The sequence below is a fragment of the Beta vulgaris genome, chromosome 4 (assembly GCF_026745355.1).
Source record: "Beta vulgaris subsp. vulgaris cultivar EL10 chromosome 4, EL10.2, whole genome shotgun sequence".
NCBI classification, from domain to species: domain Eukaryota; kingdom Viridiplantae; phylum Streptophyta; class Magnoliopsida; order Caryophyllales; family Amaranthaceae; genus Beta; species Beta vulgaris.
In genome coordinates, this window is record NC_079205.1 from 1,311,230 (window position 1) to 1,328,500 (window position 17,271).

General features: G+C 36.4%; 2 protein-coding genes across 3 annotated transcripts; both read right to left on the reverse strand.

The window, feature by feature from the left end:
• Nucleotides 1-1,809: 1,809 nt before the first annotated feature.
• On the reverse strand, nucleotides 1,810-5,987 carry LOC104891819 (uncharacterized). 2 transcript variants are annotated; one of them, XM_010677575.4, is made up of 6 exons: nucleotides 5,713-5,987; nucleotides 4,924-5,064; nucleotides 3,814-3,842; nucleotides 2,449-2,522; nucleotides 2,255-2,340; nucleotides 1,810-2,170 (listed from the first exon to the last, which is right to left on the reverse strand). In XM_010677575.4, exons 1-6 carry the CDS (start codon nucleotides 5,840-5,842, stop codon nucleotides 2,118-2,120), a joined length of 513 nt encoding a protein of 170 aa, XP_010675877.1. In that variant the 5' UTR covers nucleotides 5,843-5,987; the 3' UTR covers nucleotides 1,810-2,117. The 2 variants fall into 2 exon arrangements, with proteins under 2 accessions (XP_010675877.1, XP_057249711.1); XM_057393728.1 differs by having other exon boundaries at nucleotides 1,811-2,170; nucleotides 3,814-3,839.
• An 822-nt stretch (nucleotides 5,988-6,809) lies between these two features.
• On the reverse strand, nucleotides 6,810-16,607 carry LOC104891818 (probable WRKY transcription factor 20). The gene is made up of 6 exons (XM_010677574.4): nucleotides 16,155-16,607; nucleotides 14,265-14,456; nucleotides 13,435-13,972; nucleotides 13,189-13,354; nucleotides 12,958-13,116; nucleotides 6,810-7,593 (listed from the first exon to the last, which is right to left on the reverse strand). Exons 1-6 carry the CDS (start codon nucleotides 16,488-16,490, stop codon nucleotides 7,092-7,094), a joined length of 1,893 nt encoding a protein of 630 aa, XP_010675876.1. The 5' UTR covers nucleotides 16,491-16,607; the 3' UTR covers nucleotides 6,810-7,091.
• Nucleotides 16,608-17,271: the final 664 nt, after the last annotated feature.

The window sequence follows — 17,271 nt, forward strand, 5'->3', positions numbered from 1 at the left end:
GATAATTTCAACGAAAATTGAATTGGAATATAGAGTACTTTGGGTAATATTATTCAATATAAGATGTATCAGTTTGCGAAACTCTAATTTCGACGAAAATTGGGCAAACGATAAGTTGGGAGGTTTTTCTTGTGGTGGTAGTGGACCTTTAGGCGTGTTGTATTTTGGGCGGTAAGATTTATACCTAGTCCATGAGCGGGCTATCAAACCAAACAAAGGAAAAATAACCTTTAGTCATGTTTTCCGCCGAATTTATATTCCATCAAAAAATTATTAAGTAGGAGTTGGGAAGGGATGACAATAGGTCATAATTGGATCGAATGATTCATAATCCCATTCTGATCCTACAACAAATCGGATTTCAAATTCGACTCGAACTACAATTCGACTTAAACTTTTAACATCCTACTCTGACTCCGACCGATATTTTTCTACGCCCTATTTTTTTTAATAAAAATAAGTTATATAATACAAATAATCTAGTTATTATTATATTTTTTTAACAATCATATGAATATCTAATACTGTACACATAATCAAATGATTACTATATATTTTAAAATTATTTTTTAATAGAAGAATCATATAAGTACAAATTTTTTTACAAGGTAAGAAGAAAGGATTTTAGGAGACCCTCCTCGCGAGGAAAACTCCTAAAAAGGCATTTACAAGAATGGAATGAAGAGCTAAATTAGTACAAAGAGTAATATCAAAACTAGACTGAACTAAATGTCCTACAATAACTATCCAATCTGCAACTTTGTTAGCTTCCCTATAGACATGATGGATCTGATAGGACTGAAATTGTTGAAGAAGAGCGTGAATATCCTCTATGATAAGTTGTATCTGCAAGGAGTCTTCCATAGTTTTTTAACTGCGTTAATAAAAAGGAGATCATCACCTTCGACGTGGATATTCTGGATGCCATTTTTCAAAGCCAAAAGGAGACCCTTCTAAAGAGCAGTAGCCTCGGTCACAAACACAGGAGTGATTCCTAGATTGTAAGATATTAGCTGAGTTTTTGAGACCGGTATGTCGAAATTGAGTTTGAAGTGGGATGGAGGTGGAGGTTCCCATGCAACTTGAATGATAGAATTGTGATGAGAGGTGGGAGGTGGTTGTTTGTGAGAGGAGAATGGAGTATCTGCGAGATAGCAAGAATCAAGCGATGTTCGAAGGGTCCATTCGTGATAAAGGAATTTGGCCTTATGGAGTATTATGTGATTGTTAAAGCTGGCATTATTAAAAATAATGTCGTTTCTTTATTTCTATATAAACCAAATTAGAAAAATAATTTAGTTATGATCGTTTTTTCATATTTAAGGGATTGGAGGACTTTTAAAAGAGAGGTTTCCTTATGGTGGAAGCTTCGACATGTACGAGTTTCCTGGAGATAATACACTTGCCTAAAAGTCGAAGTTAGAGTATACATACATAATACATTAGTATAAAAAATTAAGACTAATTGCCTCAAAGTCGGAGTCAAATCCAGATGTCGCATTGGAGCCTCACATCCATCGGAGTCAGATCAAATCGAACAAATGAGTCAGATTTTTATGAAATTCGACTTCGACCCTCCTCCGACTCGGAGTCGGACTTTTTAGACGGAGTCAAGTTCAGATTATTATTTTACAGGGTTGGCTCAAAACTTTACCTTGGGATAGAAACTGACTAGGGATGGATCCGGAGTAAATTGTTATCATTAAGAGTTAGGCTATTTTAATTCATCTCAATGAATGTATTACGGATTCAATTCAGGGGTGCACCACAAAGATAAAAAATATTCAATATTTAGAATTTTGTAATGCGAAAAACATTGTTTCATATTCTACAGCATAATCTTGATATCCAAATCAGTCCATTCAAAGTTCTTAAATATCTCACACTTTATTTCTAGAGTTTTCTCACAATCACCGAAAACGTCTGAGATTTCGGTTGAATTCATTCCAAGCTCCTTACCAACCGTAATCAAAACGTCAGATGAACTGAACTTAAATCCTAAGCTTTTCATTATGGAATGATACTCCCACAGTAGCATAGTGGATATACAACTTTACATAGAACATGTTTAGCAAAATAACGATCAAGAGCTCCAGGAACTACCCTTAAGATCCGGCCTAGTCACAGCACATATCATCTGCTATACGCAAAAGACGGACTCTACTGTCGCCTGGAAACAAATATAAACAGGGTTAAAATCACATGAGAAAACTTCTATGCATTTATTCTTTTAGGGTGATTGGGAGAAAATTACCTTCCAACTTTTTAACCTGCTCTTTGTCCAACTTGGCAGAAAAGATCCCAGGAAAATACTTTACGCCCTGAAGAAAGCATGATTCGCTACAACATGACCATGCACAATGAAAATCAGAAAAACTAGTTTAGTATCATGTAAGAAATTGAACAAATAGATAGAATTACTAGCATTTTTTAGTAAAGATGAAATACCAGCCATTATCCTTCAAAATGTCAATGCAGTGAGAATCATCACAATTCTTATCAACAACCCATATGTTATACTCCTACATTTGTGAAGCAATAAATCATCATTCTTGAAAGAATACATGACAGCATGCTCAATTACTAATATAACCAGTAAAGAGAAAAGGGGAAGAAATGGGTATCACTATGCCCAGAATTGATATATGTATATGCTCAAAAGATCAACCTGGTTTTCGCTTTACTCACATTTGTAACCAATGTGTATGGCTGTATGCAGGTTTTACAAGAGAAAGGTTCAGCTATGAGTTTGGCAGGTAGCCAGGTATAAGTAACCACTCAATACCCAATAATAGTTAACCTATTAGAAGATTTGTCATGACCTCTGTCAATTAGCTACATACATCAGGAAATATACTATCGAAGTTGTCCACACTCTAATATTATCAGAAATATTTAATCGGATGAAGTATCGCAAATAAAATACTCCATGTTGTACCGTTCTTCTAGAAAGCTCACATGAAAGAGAGAAGTGTTTCACTTATTTTAGAACGAAGGATGTATATAAGTCGACTGAGGCTATAACCATTCCCTATTTCCCCCTCATTCACCTCGGATTTTATTTAAGAATTTTCGCTGAAAAATCTTAATACATTTCATCTATTTGGTTCTGAATCTATACTAATAAATTTATCTTAAGCACTACTGACTCAAAAGATGATCAAGAAAGACTAACGGATATTATGGGGGCGTTTGGTTCACTACTAAGGAATGCAATGGAATCACGAAAGCGAGAGAAAAGGAAAGGAAAGGAAAGGAAGGCAACCCCTTTGATTTCCTCATATGTTTGGTTACGGTGGGGAAAGGATTTGTATTCCCCATGATGAAATCCCCCCATCCCTAACCACTGTATTCACTCCTTAGTAGTTTAAAATCTGCCTAACACTCTTTAACTGGTAAAAGAGGAAAGGAAATCCGAAAAAAAAAAACCTCAACCAAACGCCGTATAAGGGAAACAAGGGTTCGAGTTCCCTTTTCCTTTCTTAATTCCCTCATACCAAACGCCCCGTTAGTAGTTTAAAATCTACCCAACAGTCCCAATTCAAGTGCACACTGATGACTGAAGCCAACAAAAGCAATCATGTTTTCTGTTGACAGATTTAACAGTATGATAAATTCTAACAAGTAACAACCAAAAGAATATCCTAAAGCATGGCACCAATTTCACTTGAACATCAAGAATTCAAGATGCCATAGGTGCTATCATATTGCAGACAGAAAATGATAACCACAAACACTCAAACAGAGATTTCAGAAGATAGAATCATGAAAACTTTGCCAGAAATATTATAACACAGGCATACTAATGTTTACCTCTGGACCTTCATGCATCTTATAACCTGCTTAAATCCACAAACCAGAAGATTAATCAGTCAGAGGAAGCACATGATACTTAAGTTGGGAAACAAAACAAACAGATCAGAATTAAAAGCTACTCAAGCACTATAAGCAGAACTGCAGAAGTGTAAGAATGTCTAATGAAGAGATATCGATCAATAGAGTTCGAAAAATAAAGACATCACATGTTCAAAAAATCTATACAACAGCTTAGAACCCATAGCATAGAAGCTCCCACAGTCTCATTAGCACCTGTACGTGTTAAGACAATAGTATACACAACAAAAATCATACACTAAGAGTTTCCTATGCGACCAAAAAAAAGCCATAATATATCACAGCCAAATCGCGGAGTTGGAAATGAAAGTTGTCCAGTTCATCAAAGCTTAAGATAGATACATTGTAGTATAGAACTATAGAAGATGATCAAATTGAAATAGAACCAACTATCGCTAATATACTTCCTCTGTCTCACAATAAAGTGAAACACTTTCCTTATTTGGCATATTCGAGTAAGAGGAGACCACAACCTATTTGTTTGATCACTCTACTTTATTGTGGTCCCAACTTTCTCTCTTTATATTCCTTGGTATGTGTGTACTTTCTCTATGTTTCACTTATTGTGAAACGGAGGAAGTATAAGTCAACTCTTGATGAATTCAATATCCACCTTAAAGTACCTTAAATGTCCTTAGTTATTCTAGACTTTTTTAAAGTTCAATGTTACGTTAACATCTCATCTCTATGTTATAAGGGAAGAGGAAGGGGACGCCCAAAAAAAAACCAACAAATTAACTACTTAAAACATTATATTCAAAGAAAAAACACGACAGCATACACTCCATTGTAGAACTGAAATGCAATTTCTCCTAGCAGTTGCATTACCTACCATTAACAATTATTTCAGGTTATTAGATGTAATTATGCAATTAGTTTAATTTTTATGTGCTTTCGCGCGGATCAAGTGCATATAAGGCTAGTATTCATATACTACATATTTTTATAACTTGAAGCATACATTACGTGCATTATCAACCGAAAACCACTTGTATTTCACAATCACGTAAATAAAAGCGAGGAACTCACAATCGGGCGAATCTGAACGTAGGGAGTCATAGTAAACCGAATTCAACTCATGATCTGAGACGTAATCTTCAGAGTCATACACTGGACCAGGAAATTCTTGTGTTTCATCTTCAATTTGTTCTTTCTCGTCTTCTTCTTCAGCTAAATTTATTGATTGAAGATGAGAATAAGTATGAAGCGATAACAACAACAACAACAACAACAACAACAACAACAACAACAACAACAACAACAACAACAACAACAACAACAACAACAACAACAAAAGTCCGTCCAAAATCCAAATTAAATATGCTGTAAATAATAATGAACAACACAAGAATATAATGTGGTTCACTAACAATATGTTAGCTACGTATTTCCACAGTAGAAGAAAAACGGTTTTATTAGCGAGATCTATGTGCTAGGTTAATCCTAGTGCCAGATAAATAATTCAACGCATAGTTCAACGCATAGCGAGATCTCCTCTCTGATTATAATATATGCATTACTATTTTACATGTTTTTATAATTTGAAGCACACATTGCGTGTATTTCACAATTCACGTAAATAAAAACGAGGAACTCACAATCGGGCGAATCTGAGTCATACAACATACGATCTGAGATGTAACCTTCAAATTCATGCATGGGACTAGGAAATCCTTATGTTCCATCTATAGTTTGTTCTTTTTGATATTCTTCTTCAGCTAAATTTATTGATTGATTATGAGAATAATTATGAAGCTATAACCAAAAAATTAAAAAAGATGTCCATCCAAAATCCTAATTAATTAAATAACGACTTACAATAGTCGTAGGGGACAAGAGAAGGGACGTTATTGCCTAATTCATTCACGTTCTTGTCTTCTCTGATCACAATATATGCTGTGCCATTTTGCTGACATTGGTTCTTCAAATTAGGTTCACAACTCTTCATTTTTTCTTATATACAAATCTTAGATGATTTCAACGAAAATTGAATTGGAATATAGAGTATTTGGGTAATATTCAATACAAGAGCTGTAAAATAGGGTAAACGATAAGTTGGGAGGTTTTTATTGTGGTGGTAGTGGACCTTTAGGCGTGTTGTATTCTGGGATGTAAGATTTATACTTAGTCCATACTCCATGAGTTGGCTTTTCGATTAGGGATTCGCCCTTAGACCAATTATCTTACCTAATCAAAAGAAAGAAGTGGGGTAATTGAAACTTAATTTTCCTCATTTTTGTTGTTGGTTTGGATACGGGATTTAAAACGGAAAACTAAGGTGGAAAAGAGTTTTTCATCTATTAGTAAATATTTTCCTCCAAAATCTAAAAGGAAATCATTTTCCTCCACTCTGATTCCGTACATCTTCACTTTTCCCTTTTGGATTTATTAGTTTTCCATCAAACCAAACAGGTCCCTTAGTAAAACTCATTTAGCTACTTAATGATGTCTTGTAAGAGACTGCCTATTTTTAAATTAAAATTAGGCAATGGTAAGCCCAATATTTAAAACAGAATTAACCCAATAGTAACTAGGTTCAGTGACTAGTTTAATCCATTTAGTGACTAGGTCTACTTTTATATTAAAATTAGATCGTCTCTTCTAATAATTTTTGATTTATCAAAAAGAAAAGAAAAAGTGTGTATTTATTTGGTTACTTGTGAGATTGTCTATTACGAGATTAAAAGGTAGCTCAGTTGGTAGTTATCAAACATCAAAGGATTGGTATTCAGGGTGTTGAGAGTATCAGGCAGGTGAGCTGTGAGAGCCTAAGAATGCAATCATAAAGTTTTATCTTACCAATTTTCAAAAAAATTGAGTTTGTAAGAAAAGATTACCAATCTAATATTAATCCATTCAAAATAACCAAAAAAACGTTTCCGGTTGAAGTTGAAAATTGCAAAATTGCTCAAGAATTACTCCAAAAAGGACTTTTTTTTTTCATTTTACACCAAAAAAATCTGATGCTTGCTTACAAACTGTACACAAGCTCTCGGCTACGCCGACGAGATTTAGTGTCTTTCTGGTTGGATAGCTAGTTAAACCGAAACATAGCCATTATAAATAGCTAATAAGCAACGAGAATTTGATCAACTAAATGCGATAACTAGCCATCCTATTTCGATAAAGAAATAAATACAACATATAACAGAGAGAAGAAAATAAAATTGTCATTTTTTTCGTTCCCTCCGCTAAATCTATGGACCCATGAGTATTCTTCCCATGTTCTGCTGATATGAATTAGAAGAAGAGTGATTTACAGGCTGATTTCCAATACTATGCCCTTGACTGTGGTTTTCCCTAGAACCATAAAGCACCATACCACCATTTACATAACCAGGAAAAGTTGACATTTGTGTTGGTTGAAGCAACAAGAGATTGTGACTGCTATATTGGGGCTGGCCCGGTAAATGTTCACCAGCCATAGCCTGCTGCTGATGACCTTGTACAAACTCGGAACCTGATCTTATCCCGACACCCAGATCAAGGCTTACTGCGTCATTGCCTTCACGTGACCCCATCCTTGATGCCATGCTTGTAGCTGTTGGAGCCGCTGTGTCGTGGCTACTATTCCGCGCAGTAGGTACTTCATGATTGTGTTTTCCCTCGTATGTGGTTATAACGGCTTTAGGGTCATGGGAAGCCCTCTCCACGTGTTTCCGGACTGGGCATCCGGGATGAGTGCACTTGTAGTAACTCCTGCAGAAAGAGAACAATGTAGGAAAGTCATGTTGGATGTCACCAATTTAGTCAACATTTAAATCACTGAGATATGAGATATTCATATTTCAGCGTCAAAACTGAGCTCATTGGGTTAGTAAATATGAACTGTTAAAAAATTGTTAAGCTGAATCAATTGGTTACCGACTAACTCCTTTCTTAAATGATCCTTATCTCAAAAGTAAAGACTACTAGCTAGGTCGCATTAAAGCGCACACAGGGAGCCACTTAAATGAGTGTAAGAAGCACCGGAATTTCCAGCTACATGGGAATTTGTAAACCCGTGCACAACTTGAATGTTTACTGCAGTATGCAAAGCCAAAAGATGGTACAAGAAAAAATAACTTTAACTAGGAATAGGTGAGACATTGATTATGCAGAGTTTCATTTTTTTTCCCAACGTACAATTGGGGAGAGGAGGGGAACTCAAAGAAGAAGGGTTCAATTAAAAAATCAACCCAGCAGATGAAATTCAGAAAAGATCAGGCAGGTCAGACATAAAGGCGTAATGAAATAATCCAGCAACCTCTGAATCTTGAGGCAAAATAAGAAAGTGCCAGGTTAAGTCATCTCTTAAAAAGTGTCAGGCAAAAGTAACAAAAGGAGGTCCACAATTACACAGCAGACAGCACCCTCTCAATTCAGAGGCCAATAAAAGTGCCAAGCGCAGATATTCTCTTTAAAATGTTGCACAAGAAAACGAATGGGCCCTAAATTTTTTCTTTAAGGAAAAAAACAGTGAAGTTAGGCCTCCTCAATTTGGTGCAATGGTAAAAACCAGCCAAGCATAGATCCTATACTTCATTGTGAAATGTGAAATGCCAAATCCTTCCTAGGTTGAGAGCCAATTGATTCGACTCAAGATCCAGAGCTAATCGGTTCTGCTTCCTTCATCCTGTGAAAAAATTACTAGCATAACCTTGAAAAACTTTCCTGATTGAAGCTGTACCACTCAACTGTTCAATTAGCTCTTTTAACATAAACCTATGTACAGACGACCAACAAGGGGGGGAAGGGATATAGAAAAGGAAGGTGAGGGAAGAGACTACAGATGATAGTTGGGTTGTATAGTCCAGCTGTCTGTCCTTTGAATTCTAAATTCTTAATGTCCACTGACGCAACAACAGAAAAGTGTAATATTATTTACAGGTAAAACGGAATTGTCAACCCTATACAACAGGGAGGGCTAGACCAGAAGATGATCATTCCCCCAAGACACTTTAGAACTTGCACATTGACAATATACACAAGTCTTGAATCAATTAAATTACGCATGAACGTATCCATAAAATCAACGACAACAATTATCATGAAATCTATGCCTCCAACAAAGCAAGATCCTCAGACAACATAATCATAATATGCACTGAGAGAGGCGTTTCCCAGTCAAAATTACAGCAATGTCAGTTCAAACCAAACAACACACTAACACAATTCCAGCCATGAATAGGACTTGGGATTGAGTAAGTGTACATTGACCCTAACAACAACGAACTTAGCAGTGACACTCTTTTAAAACGAACCAATACTACAATTTATTTCTTAGTGATAATGTACTTTTGTATTACTTGAACATAATTCTTTGATTTTATTCCTGAATTCCAGAAAGTGTGGCATATAGAGTCGGGAAACTAATAAAGAAATCTCAGTGATCAGACACATAATCATGGCAGAAAGAGATGTCTGCATGGACAGCCAGATAAATAGCTCAAGTCCCACACTTCCATGATCAAGTTTCTTCTCAGGGAAGTGCCTTCAACTAACAAGTGGTATTGCTTTAGATGACCAAATAAATTTTGGGTTTGGATGACGGGGTTATGCCGCACTTTTGGGAGATACCTTTAGGGAAAAGTTCCTTTGCTGACTCCGAGCCTGTGTTCACTTCACCTTGAATTCTTTTTTTGGTAAAAACAAGTTCTAATCAGTAAAAAACAGTTTTCATAAGAAAAAATCAGTTTCAATCAGTAAAAGTCAATTTCAATCAGTACAAATCAGCACACTACACGAGAAATACACTAGGGATCGTAAAAATAACTTTTAATAAGTAAAAATCAACTTTAATCAGCAAAAACCAATTTCAATCAGTAAAAACTGAAAAGCAGATTTGATCAGTAGAAATCAGTTTCGATTAGTAGAAATAATTTCAGTTCAGTAAAAGCAAGGTGAAGCAAACAGCACCTGCCTCATTGGACTTCAGTATGAATTTTCAGATGCTTATAATGCTCTCAACAGTGACTTGTAAGTCATTGATACTTTCTTAAAACTATAACTACCACAGAAAAATTCCCATATTTGAGCACTACTAAATACTGCACTAATGTCTTAGGATTCTCAGTGATTCACTAAAGCAGAAAAGAGCTATGGAAGCAGAACCATCCCGGAGACATAACAGTAGATCATTTTAACCCATATCCTTTCTTCGATATAATACCACGTGCATATCTAACTTCAATAATGTAGTCCAAGGCTTTCCCTCGAACTTCACTCAGGCCAGGATTCAGAACATACTTTAACACTGATGATTTCCTTCAATTTAGAGCACATTCCAATGTTATTACCCTAGATGTCCACATGTTCCACCTCCTCGTCATTGCCCCTTTTTCAAATCTTTGGCGGATTATTTTCCCCTCAAGATAAACTGGGACCCTGCTGGGAAAGGGAGTAATAGGACTAGCGAGATCTTTTAGTTATAAACAGATGAGGTAAAGGGCATCCAGTAACACAGTGCTTTCAAGCTGCCTTTTCCAAAAGCAAATGATAAGACCTTCCCACCTAAGTCTCAGACACTGGAGAGAACATGCTTATTGCCAAGCTTCACTTTGGCAAAATTCCCCCACAGATTGCAGGGAAGTGATCTTTCTGGATAGAACAAGTCAGGGAAATAAACAAATCTTGGATAATTATGACACCATGTATTGGACACCTACCCTTTTGAATGTACTTGAAGCAAGATGCCCCACTGATTTGTTTTAGGGCGGAGCATCAAGCAACGCAAATGTTCTCTCTCCTCTCATCTATATCTATATATAATTTATATATATATTACTTCCTATGCCTAAGACAGAATAGCACTATTTATTTTTTATGTTGTCCCAACCACATTACATTATCTTATTCATGAGACCACCATCTCCAATAACAGCTACAATTTCGTTTGTTCTCTTCTCAAATTTAAGTTACCCACTTTCTCCCATCACTCTACTTTTCTCGCAATTATCAAAATATAATACTCACTAACTCCAATCAAATCTATTTGTCTACAAATACTAACAAAGAATCCCCTTACCAAAAAAACCCTCTCCTAACACTTAGTTCCTTTCTCTACAATCTTTTTTGGGACGGAGAAAGTATATGTTCAGAAAGCCTTGTCTTATTTAGTTACCGCACGACACCATCCAATTATTAGTGACATGGTGATACATCATCTTCATAGATGACTTGGTGTAGCATAATAATAGCTTCACCGTCTCCTATCAAGGCTCTTCTCAAATTTAGGGTTTAATGAATTTCCAGCTTGAGAACTCTGCGTGTAGTGACCAACCACCAAGGCAAACTGGCGGACTATGTAGTAAATTAAGAATGGCATCTGCTTCCAAATATGAATTGTAAAAACAAGAAGGCACACATACATACAGCCCACAACCACCAGTGTTGTGTAGCCTACACAAGCCCCAGTCCCACAAATCCAAGAGCCCGTTAGGTCCATCTTTGTCCCTGATGACTCCTTCCATGGTGCTTGAATGTAGCTAAGACAAATCACCACCACCACTTGGTTGGCCTCAACATTAGAGAAGACTATATCTCCCAAAATGTTAAATTTACAAAAAACAAATTGTGCATCACACGGGTCAAATATTAGGTTCTTTTCGATAATGAAATCAAGGTATCATTAGGACTCACATAAATTGAGTCTTCTTAATTGCTCTCTTTATATTCCAAAATATACACCCAAACATCACTGACCACACTGACCTTATTCCCAACTTCCACAACCTCATCCAAGATCTTTTTTACCCAACTTTTTCCTCACCCCAATTAGAATTCTGACCTCTGAACTCTGACCACTCCCTAATTATAGATGCCCATACATTATCCAGTTTTGATTTCTATAACACTTTAGTTATCAACAAAGCTATGATCCATTGCCACATCATGTTGTCTAAGTGCCCCCAACAATTGCTTAATCCATGTGACCATCTCCACAGAAGAGTAAGATAACTAATTTACTCTTTTCCCATATTTCCTCAGCCAAATATAAATTTGAATAATATCATGGCAAATACAATTCTCTAATTCTCTACTATTCAGCAGATTTTTGTTGTTCACAAATCCCCGACTATCAAGCAAGAAACTTGCCTTCCCCTAATCTCCTCTGCCCCCTTTCACTCCAGTTATTCACGGAGATCAATAAATGCACTCCAGCTAATAATTATTAAACCTTTGCCTTTTTGGAATTGCATATCACTAGTTCTTTCATATGCTAATCCATCCCATGCTCCATAAAAGACCATCAAATAAGAAGATAATAAGGCCGTGAATTTTGGTCGAGTATGTGTGCTATAGCCAGTTCATAATCAACAAAAGAGAGCTGAACTTGATGCAGACATATTAATTATTATAGTCACATGCCAAGGTCTGTTTATTTGATCTATACTTCTTTGCCCACACAGTTAACAAGCCAACTAGTCAATCCATTTAGTGAGTCAATACAGGTCTTTCTATCTGGGGTGGAAAAGAAGGTTGAAAGTTATCTGACACTAGGGTCATTATTAATTTGTTGTTTTACATCTCTTTTTTTTCCTTTCACACCATAAGAGTAATACTATTTTCAGTCCTCACTAGCATAGCAAAAGGTGATACTATTTTCCCTAGCATGGCAATATAGCAGGCTATGTAGCAACTAGCAAGAGTGAGCAGATAGAATCCTGTCAAATCCCATCATGACAAATAGCCACTTAAATTTAAAACTGCCAGTGAAAAAAGAAAGAAATTATGTCAAGCTAGGGTTAGGAAAAGGCATAGATTGATTCAGGGGCAATGCCTTATGAGAATCTTATTAACCACCACAAGCGCATCCATACAGCACAACACCACAAATAGCCTCCTAATTTTTAGATATGCTAGAGGAAACCCAATAAATTATGTCAAGACAGGGTTAGAGAAAGGCACATACAAGTCCAGAGACAAAAACTTAAAAAGTTCAATTAGTATACACAAACACACATTAGGGTGAACTCCACTATTACTAAACCAACAGACTGCCTATGATGCTGGAAGTTTATGTGACAAACTACATGGAGAGCTTATCACCATATATAAAATCAACAAGAGTACAAGACATACCTTGGATTAGGGTTTCCTCTCACCACCTTCTGCCCATACTTGCGCCAGCGATACCCATCATCAAGAATATCAACCTCACTCACTGTTTGAACAACAACACGTGGTTCTCGGATAGGCTTAACTACTGAATTGATGTCCATTTCACCTATTTCCATCCTCCTGGTAGCAAATGTCACAATTTAGTTAAGCTTGCTTTACAATTGAGTACATTAGAGTAGGTTATAGGTATACCTCCTCTTTGCATATGGATCATCGTCATCAGCGTCATCGGTGACCCTATTTAATTGGGAAGCACCAAGATCTCCACTGTTGTCATTAGCTCCACAGGGGGACAGGTCGGGCGTGCCACTCGATTCATTGTTATGGGCTGTTTGACCATACGAATTCGCTGGCATTCCTGCAATACCATTACAAGCAACACATGATGAAGCTAGCAACATTAAAAAGCAGATTAAGGATAAGCATTGTCTCAGTTACCTTCTTGACCATTAAATGGAGGCACGCGGTCAGACTTTTCTTCAAGAGCTGACATCATAGACCCCGCAGGAAGTCGGCGATTAGGTTGAGGTTTTGGATGATCATGTGTACCCTTGTATATAATCTCAGTTATTGTTCCGTCAGGAGATCGCTCAAACAATTTTTTTACTTCACAATTTGGATGCGTACATTTATAATAACTTCGAGGAAATTCACTTCCCTTAACAAGCTTCTGTCCATACTTTCTCCAGTTATAACCATCATCTGATGTTCGCTCAGATACTTGAGATCCTAGTCCTTTCTGTTCAGATGGTGGTGTCTGGCCTTCATTGTTCGAGTCATCTTTCTGATTGAGTTCGTTCGAATCAACTTCAGGAGGTACGGCAGAGGATGGAAGAGCCATTGTTGATCTCTGTTCATTTGTGGGTGCAACTTCACTTTTAACTACTACAGGTGGATCAGACGTCTGAGAAGGGCACTCCGGTTGGACTTGGTTAACTTGCCCAGCTTGCTGTTGGTTCAGTTCTGCAGAAGAAACCTTGGTTGCAACAGACGAGTGAGGTAATATACTAAACACAGTGAGATAGGAGCATGTTTGTCTACATATGCATGTTGCAAATCAGACCTTTTAAATTAGTGAAGCAACAACAAAAGTTACCAATAAGCTCAATGGAAGATTCATTCCTGTATTTACTATCAAAACATCTAGCAGAACCATAAAGAGTAAAAAGAAATAACACACTATTAATCTATAAAACAGTACACGTCAAGTTCTTAACTCTAAGCAAATGATGGTATAAGAAGAAAACACCACATGCCAGTTTATTTACCAGAGATCCTGGGAAAGAAAAGCCTCCGAAAGAATACGATCCCGAATTGGGTTTGAATTCAAAGCCATTTGATTGAGTACCATCCAATGTACTAGCACTATTCATAACAGATGGATATGTGGTGGACCCCCCAGAAGTGCACTGCATCATCTGTGGCTTGAAGAGGGAACCAGTTGTTGGAGAAGGCTCTCCCTGAAAGATATAAACAAACTTATAAGCAACCCATTTATTCTTAGTTCTTGTTCTCTTTAAGACTATATCAAACGAAAACATTATGGACCTTCAACAAAGCACAACACATAAAACCAAAAGGCGACAAAAGGACATGGGGATGACAGAGGAATGGACTATTACCATCGCTAAAGAAAAGAGGGCAGAGCTATCACCCTAACTAAACGTGTATGCTTATCATGATAGCTCAGTGAACTAGCAAATCATTATATAAGTTTATTATCATCTAGGAAATTGTAACAAGTCCAAGACACTTAGCAATAGCAAATGAGGCAAACCTAGAGCATAATCCAGGTAATCGGACAAGTGTAACTACAATAGAACAAACTTTTCAATCAAAACCCATCAAGAATAGTTTGGGAAAAGTGACACTTTCATGTCAATGTATGAATGTGATACAAAAATAGCAATGGACCACTGGACATCCAATTAAGAAGACAGAACAAAGACAGCCCAAAAAGAAACAAAAGCAAAAGCACCAAATGGAAGGAAAAAAGGCAAATATATTCACTCTTTGCGAAGAAACAACACTGCAGTTCAACCAGAAAACTAAAACCAAATTAAAAAGCTCAACACTTGTAAAGACTAAAGACATAAGCATATTCTAAAACAGGAAATAATACTATTTAGCATAACAATCAATGATGGCACAACAAAAGCATTTGAATATAACAATACTATTAAGTAACAAGCATCAGAATCAATCTACATTCCTCCATTAACCCATTTTCTATAATTCTTTTCCCCCTCCCATAATTTAACAACTTGTCTAAACAAAGATTATGTAATAATCACATGAACAAAGCACCTAATGCTCTCCCCACCCCGCCCCTCCCCATCCCGCCCATCTTGGTTACAAAACTAACGGAATCCGATAATTCCCCCTTCTCTATTTATAATATAACGAAAAGAACTTCACAGTCAATTAAATTAGGTTACATTAAGCATCTTACAGCCCACCAGCTCCATCCCGAAATTCCCACTAAAGACAGTACAGACAGAACAGACAGAATTGAAATGACTTCACACTTCACAGCAACAACATTCACCCACAACACAAACATCAATGTTATCAAACCCGAAAAACAACAACGTTTCGTGTTCGATTCACCAACTCAACAAAACTTACTGAACTTAAAATCTATCATTTCCGCAACCACAATTCTCACAAACTCCCCCCTAATTAGCTAATTTCACCACCAAACTAACATTTCCCCTTTCTCAAAATCTACCCTAATTAACTCATAATTCACTTATTCTCCACAACAAACCTAAAAAATTCAGCTCAAACCCTATCATTTCTCATTCCATCACCTCCAAACTCAAAATCCATTAATCACAAACTACCTTAATTGTAACAAAAATCTAAACCTAAATCCCACTAATTAGCTAAAAAATTCAACACCAAACTAACATTTACCCCCTTTCTCAAAATCTACCCTAGTTAGCTCATAATTCACCACCAAACTAACATTTCCCCCTTTCTCAAAATCTACCCTAGTTAGCTCATAATTTCACCACAACAAAACCTAATTTCTCATTTCATCACCTCCAAACTCAAAATTCATTATAATTTATAACAAAAATCATAAAAACACAAACATAAATAAATAACAATTAAAAAATTAGGAGAGAGAAAATGAAAAAGAAAAAAAAAACCTTGAGATTGGAGAGGAAGACAGGAGACTCAATAAACGACGTCGGACTGAACATAGGAGGTACAGTAATGCACGGTGACCTAGAGATCGGAAGTTTCGCCGGTGACATTAACTTATACCTCGCATTATTATTATTATTATTATTACTATTATTATAATTATAACTATTTGTATTAATATTATTATTTTGGTGGTTTGATACAGTAGAGGTTGCGCAACTTTCGTTTGTTGTAGTTTTGCGAAGATCAGAACCGTCGATTGTTGTGATCATCAACGATGATGTCGCCGGAGATTCGACGGAGAAAGTTCCGGCGACGGTGGTGGAAGAATCGTCCATTACAGCATTTATCTGTGAAGGGCAATTTGGGAAAGAAAAAAAAAAGGAGAGAAAAAAAATATTTGAGGAGAGAGAAAGAAATGAGGAGAGAGAAAAAAGACAGAGAGAGTGGGAGACGTGAGAGTGTTGACTAGTTACAACGGATCTGAGAATTGGTGGGACATGTTTTGTGTAGTGTAGTGGGAGGTTAGACGACGGCGTTTTTGGGTAATGATGCTTATTTGTTTGTTTTTTTTTTTTTTTTTGAAGAGGGAAATGTAAAGGTTCCTGATAATGCGGGGTTTTGTCTTTTTTAGTGTGAATGTAATAACTGAAATTTGGATACTATAAAGAAAATTAAAGCCTATATTTATCAGTTCATGCTGTTTAGTTTTTTAAAAAATGGGAGGAGTGGAGTAGTGGAGTAGTGGCATCGCATTTTACATTGTATTCCTGATGTTTATCCCTTAATCATGTTGTTTAACTTTTTTTTTACTTTTTTTCTTTTTAGTAATGAACAATTGTTGTCGTGGAGTTCGTGTATGTTAATGTTCATAGAACGTATTGCAATTTCTTTGGGGTGGTTAAATTTCGTACTAAATGTTTTTATTATCGTCTTAAATATGTATATATATACTACCTCTGTTTTTTTTAGTTGCAACGATTTAACATAAAGTAGAGAGGGAAAATGTCCAATCGTTGCAACTAAAAAAAAAACAGAGGTAGTATATATATATAGATGTGAGAGGTGGTTCTTTAGTTTGAAGTGTGGTTCATGGTATAAGATATAGGCATGCCTCGA

What these genes read in the sequence shown, in the direction of transcription:
- LOC104891818 (XM_010677574.4), bottom strand. Translation starts at nt 16,490, where the DNA reads ATGGACGATTCTTCCACCACCGTCGCCGGAACTTTCTCCGTCGAATCT. An exon ending in TTTCTTTCCCAGGATCTCTG is followed by an intron (nt 13,973 to 14,264) that starts GTAAATAAACTG and finishes GTTGCAACCAAG; the next exon opens with GTTTCTTCTGCAGAACTGAA. An exon ending in AGAGGAAACCCTAATCCAAG is followed by an intron (nt 7,594 to 12,957) that starts GTATGTCTTGTA and finishes CTCTTTCTGCAG; the next exon opens with GAGTTACTACAAGTGCACTC.
- LOC104891819 (XM_010677575.4), bottom strand. Translation starts at nt 5,842, where the DNA reads ATGAAGAGTTGTGAACCTAATTTGAAGAACCAATGTCAGCAAAATGGC. An exon ending in TCTTGTCCCCTACGACTATT is followed by an intron (nt 5,065 to 5,712) that starts GTAAGTCGTTAT and finishes CAATAAATTTAG; the next exon opens with CTGAAGAAGAAGACGAGAAA. An exon ending in ACGTTCAGATTCGCCCGATT is followed by an intron (nt 3,843 to 4,923) that starts GTGAGTTCCTCG and finishes TGTGGATTTAAG; the next exon opens with CAGGTTATAAGATGCATGAA.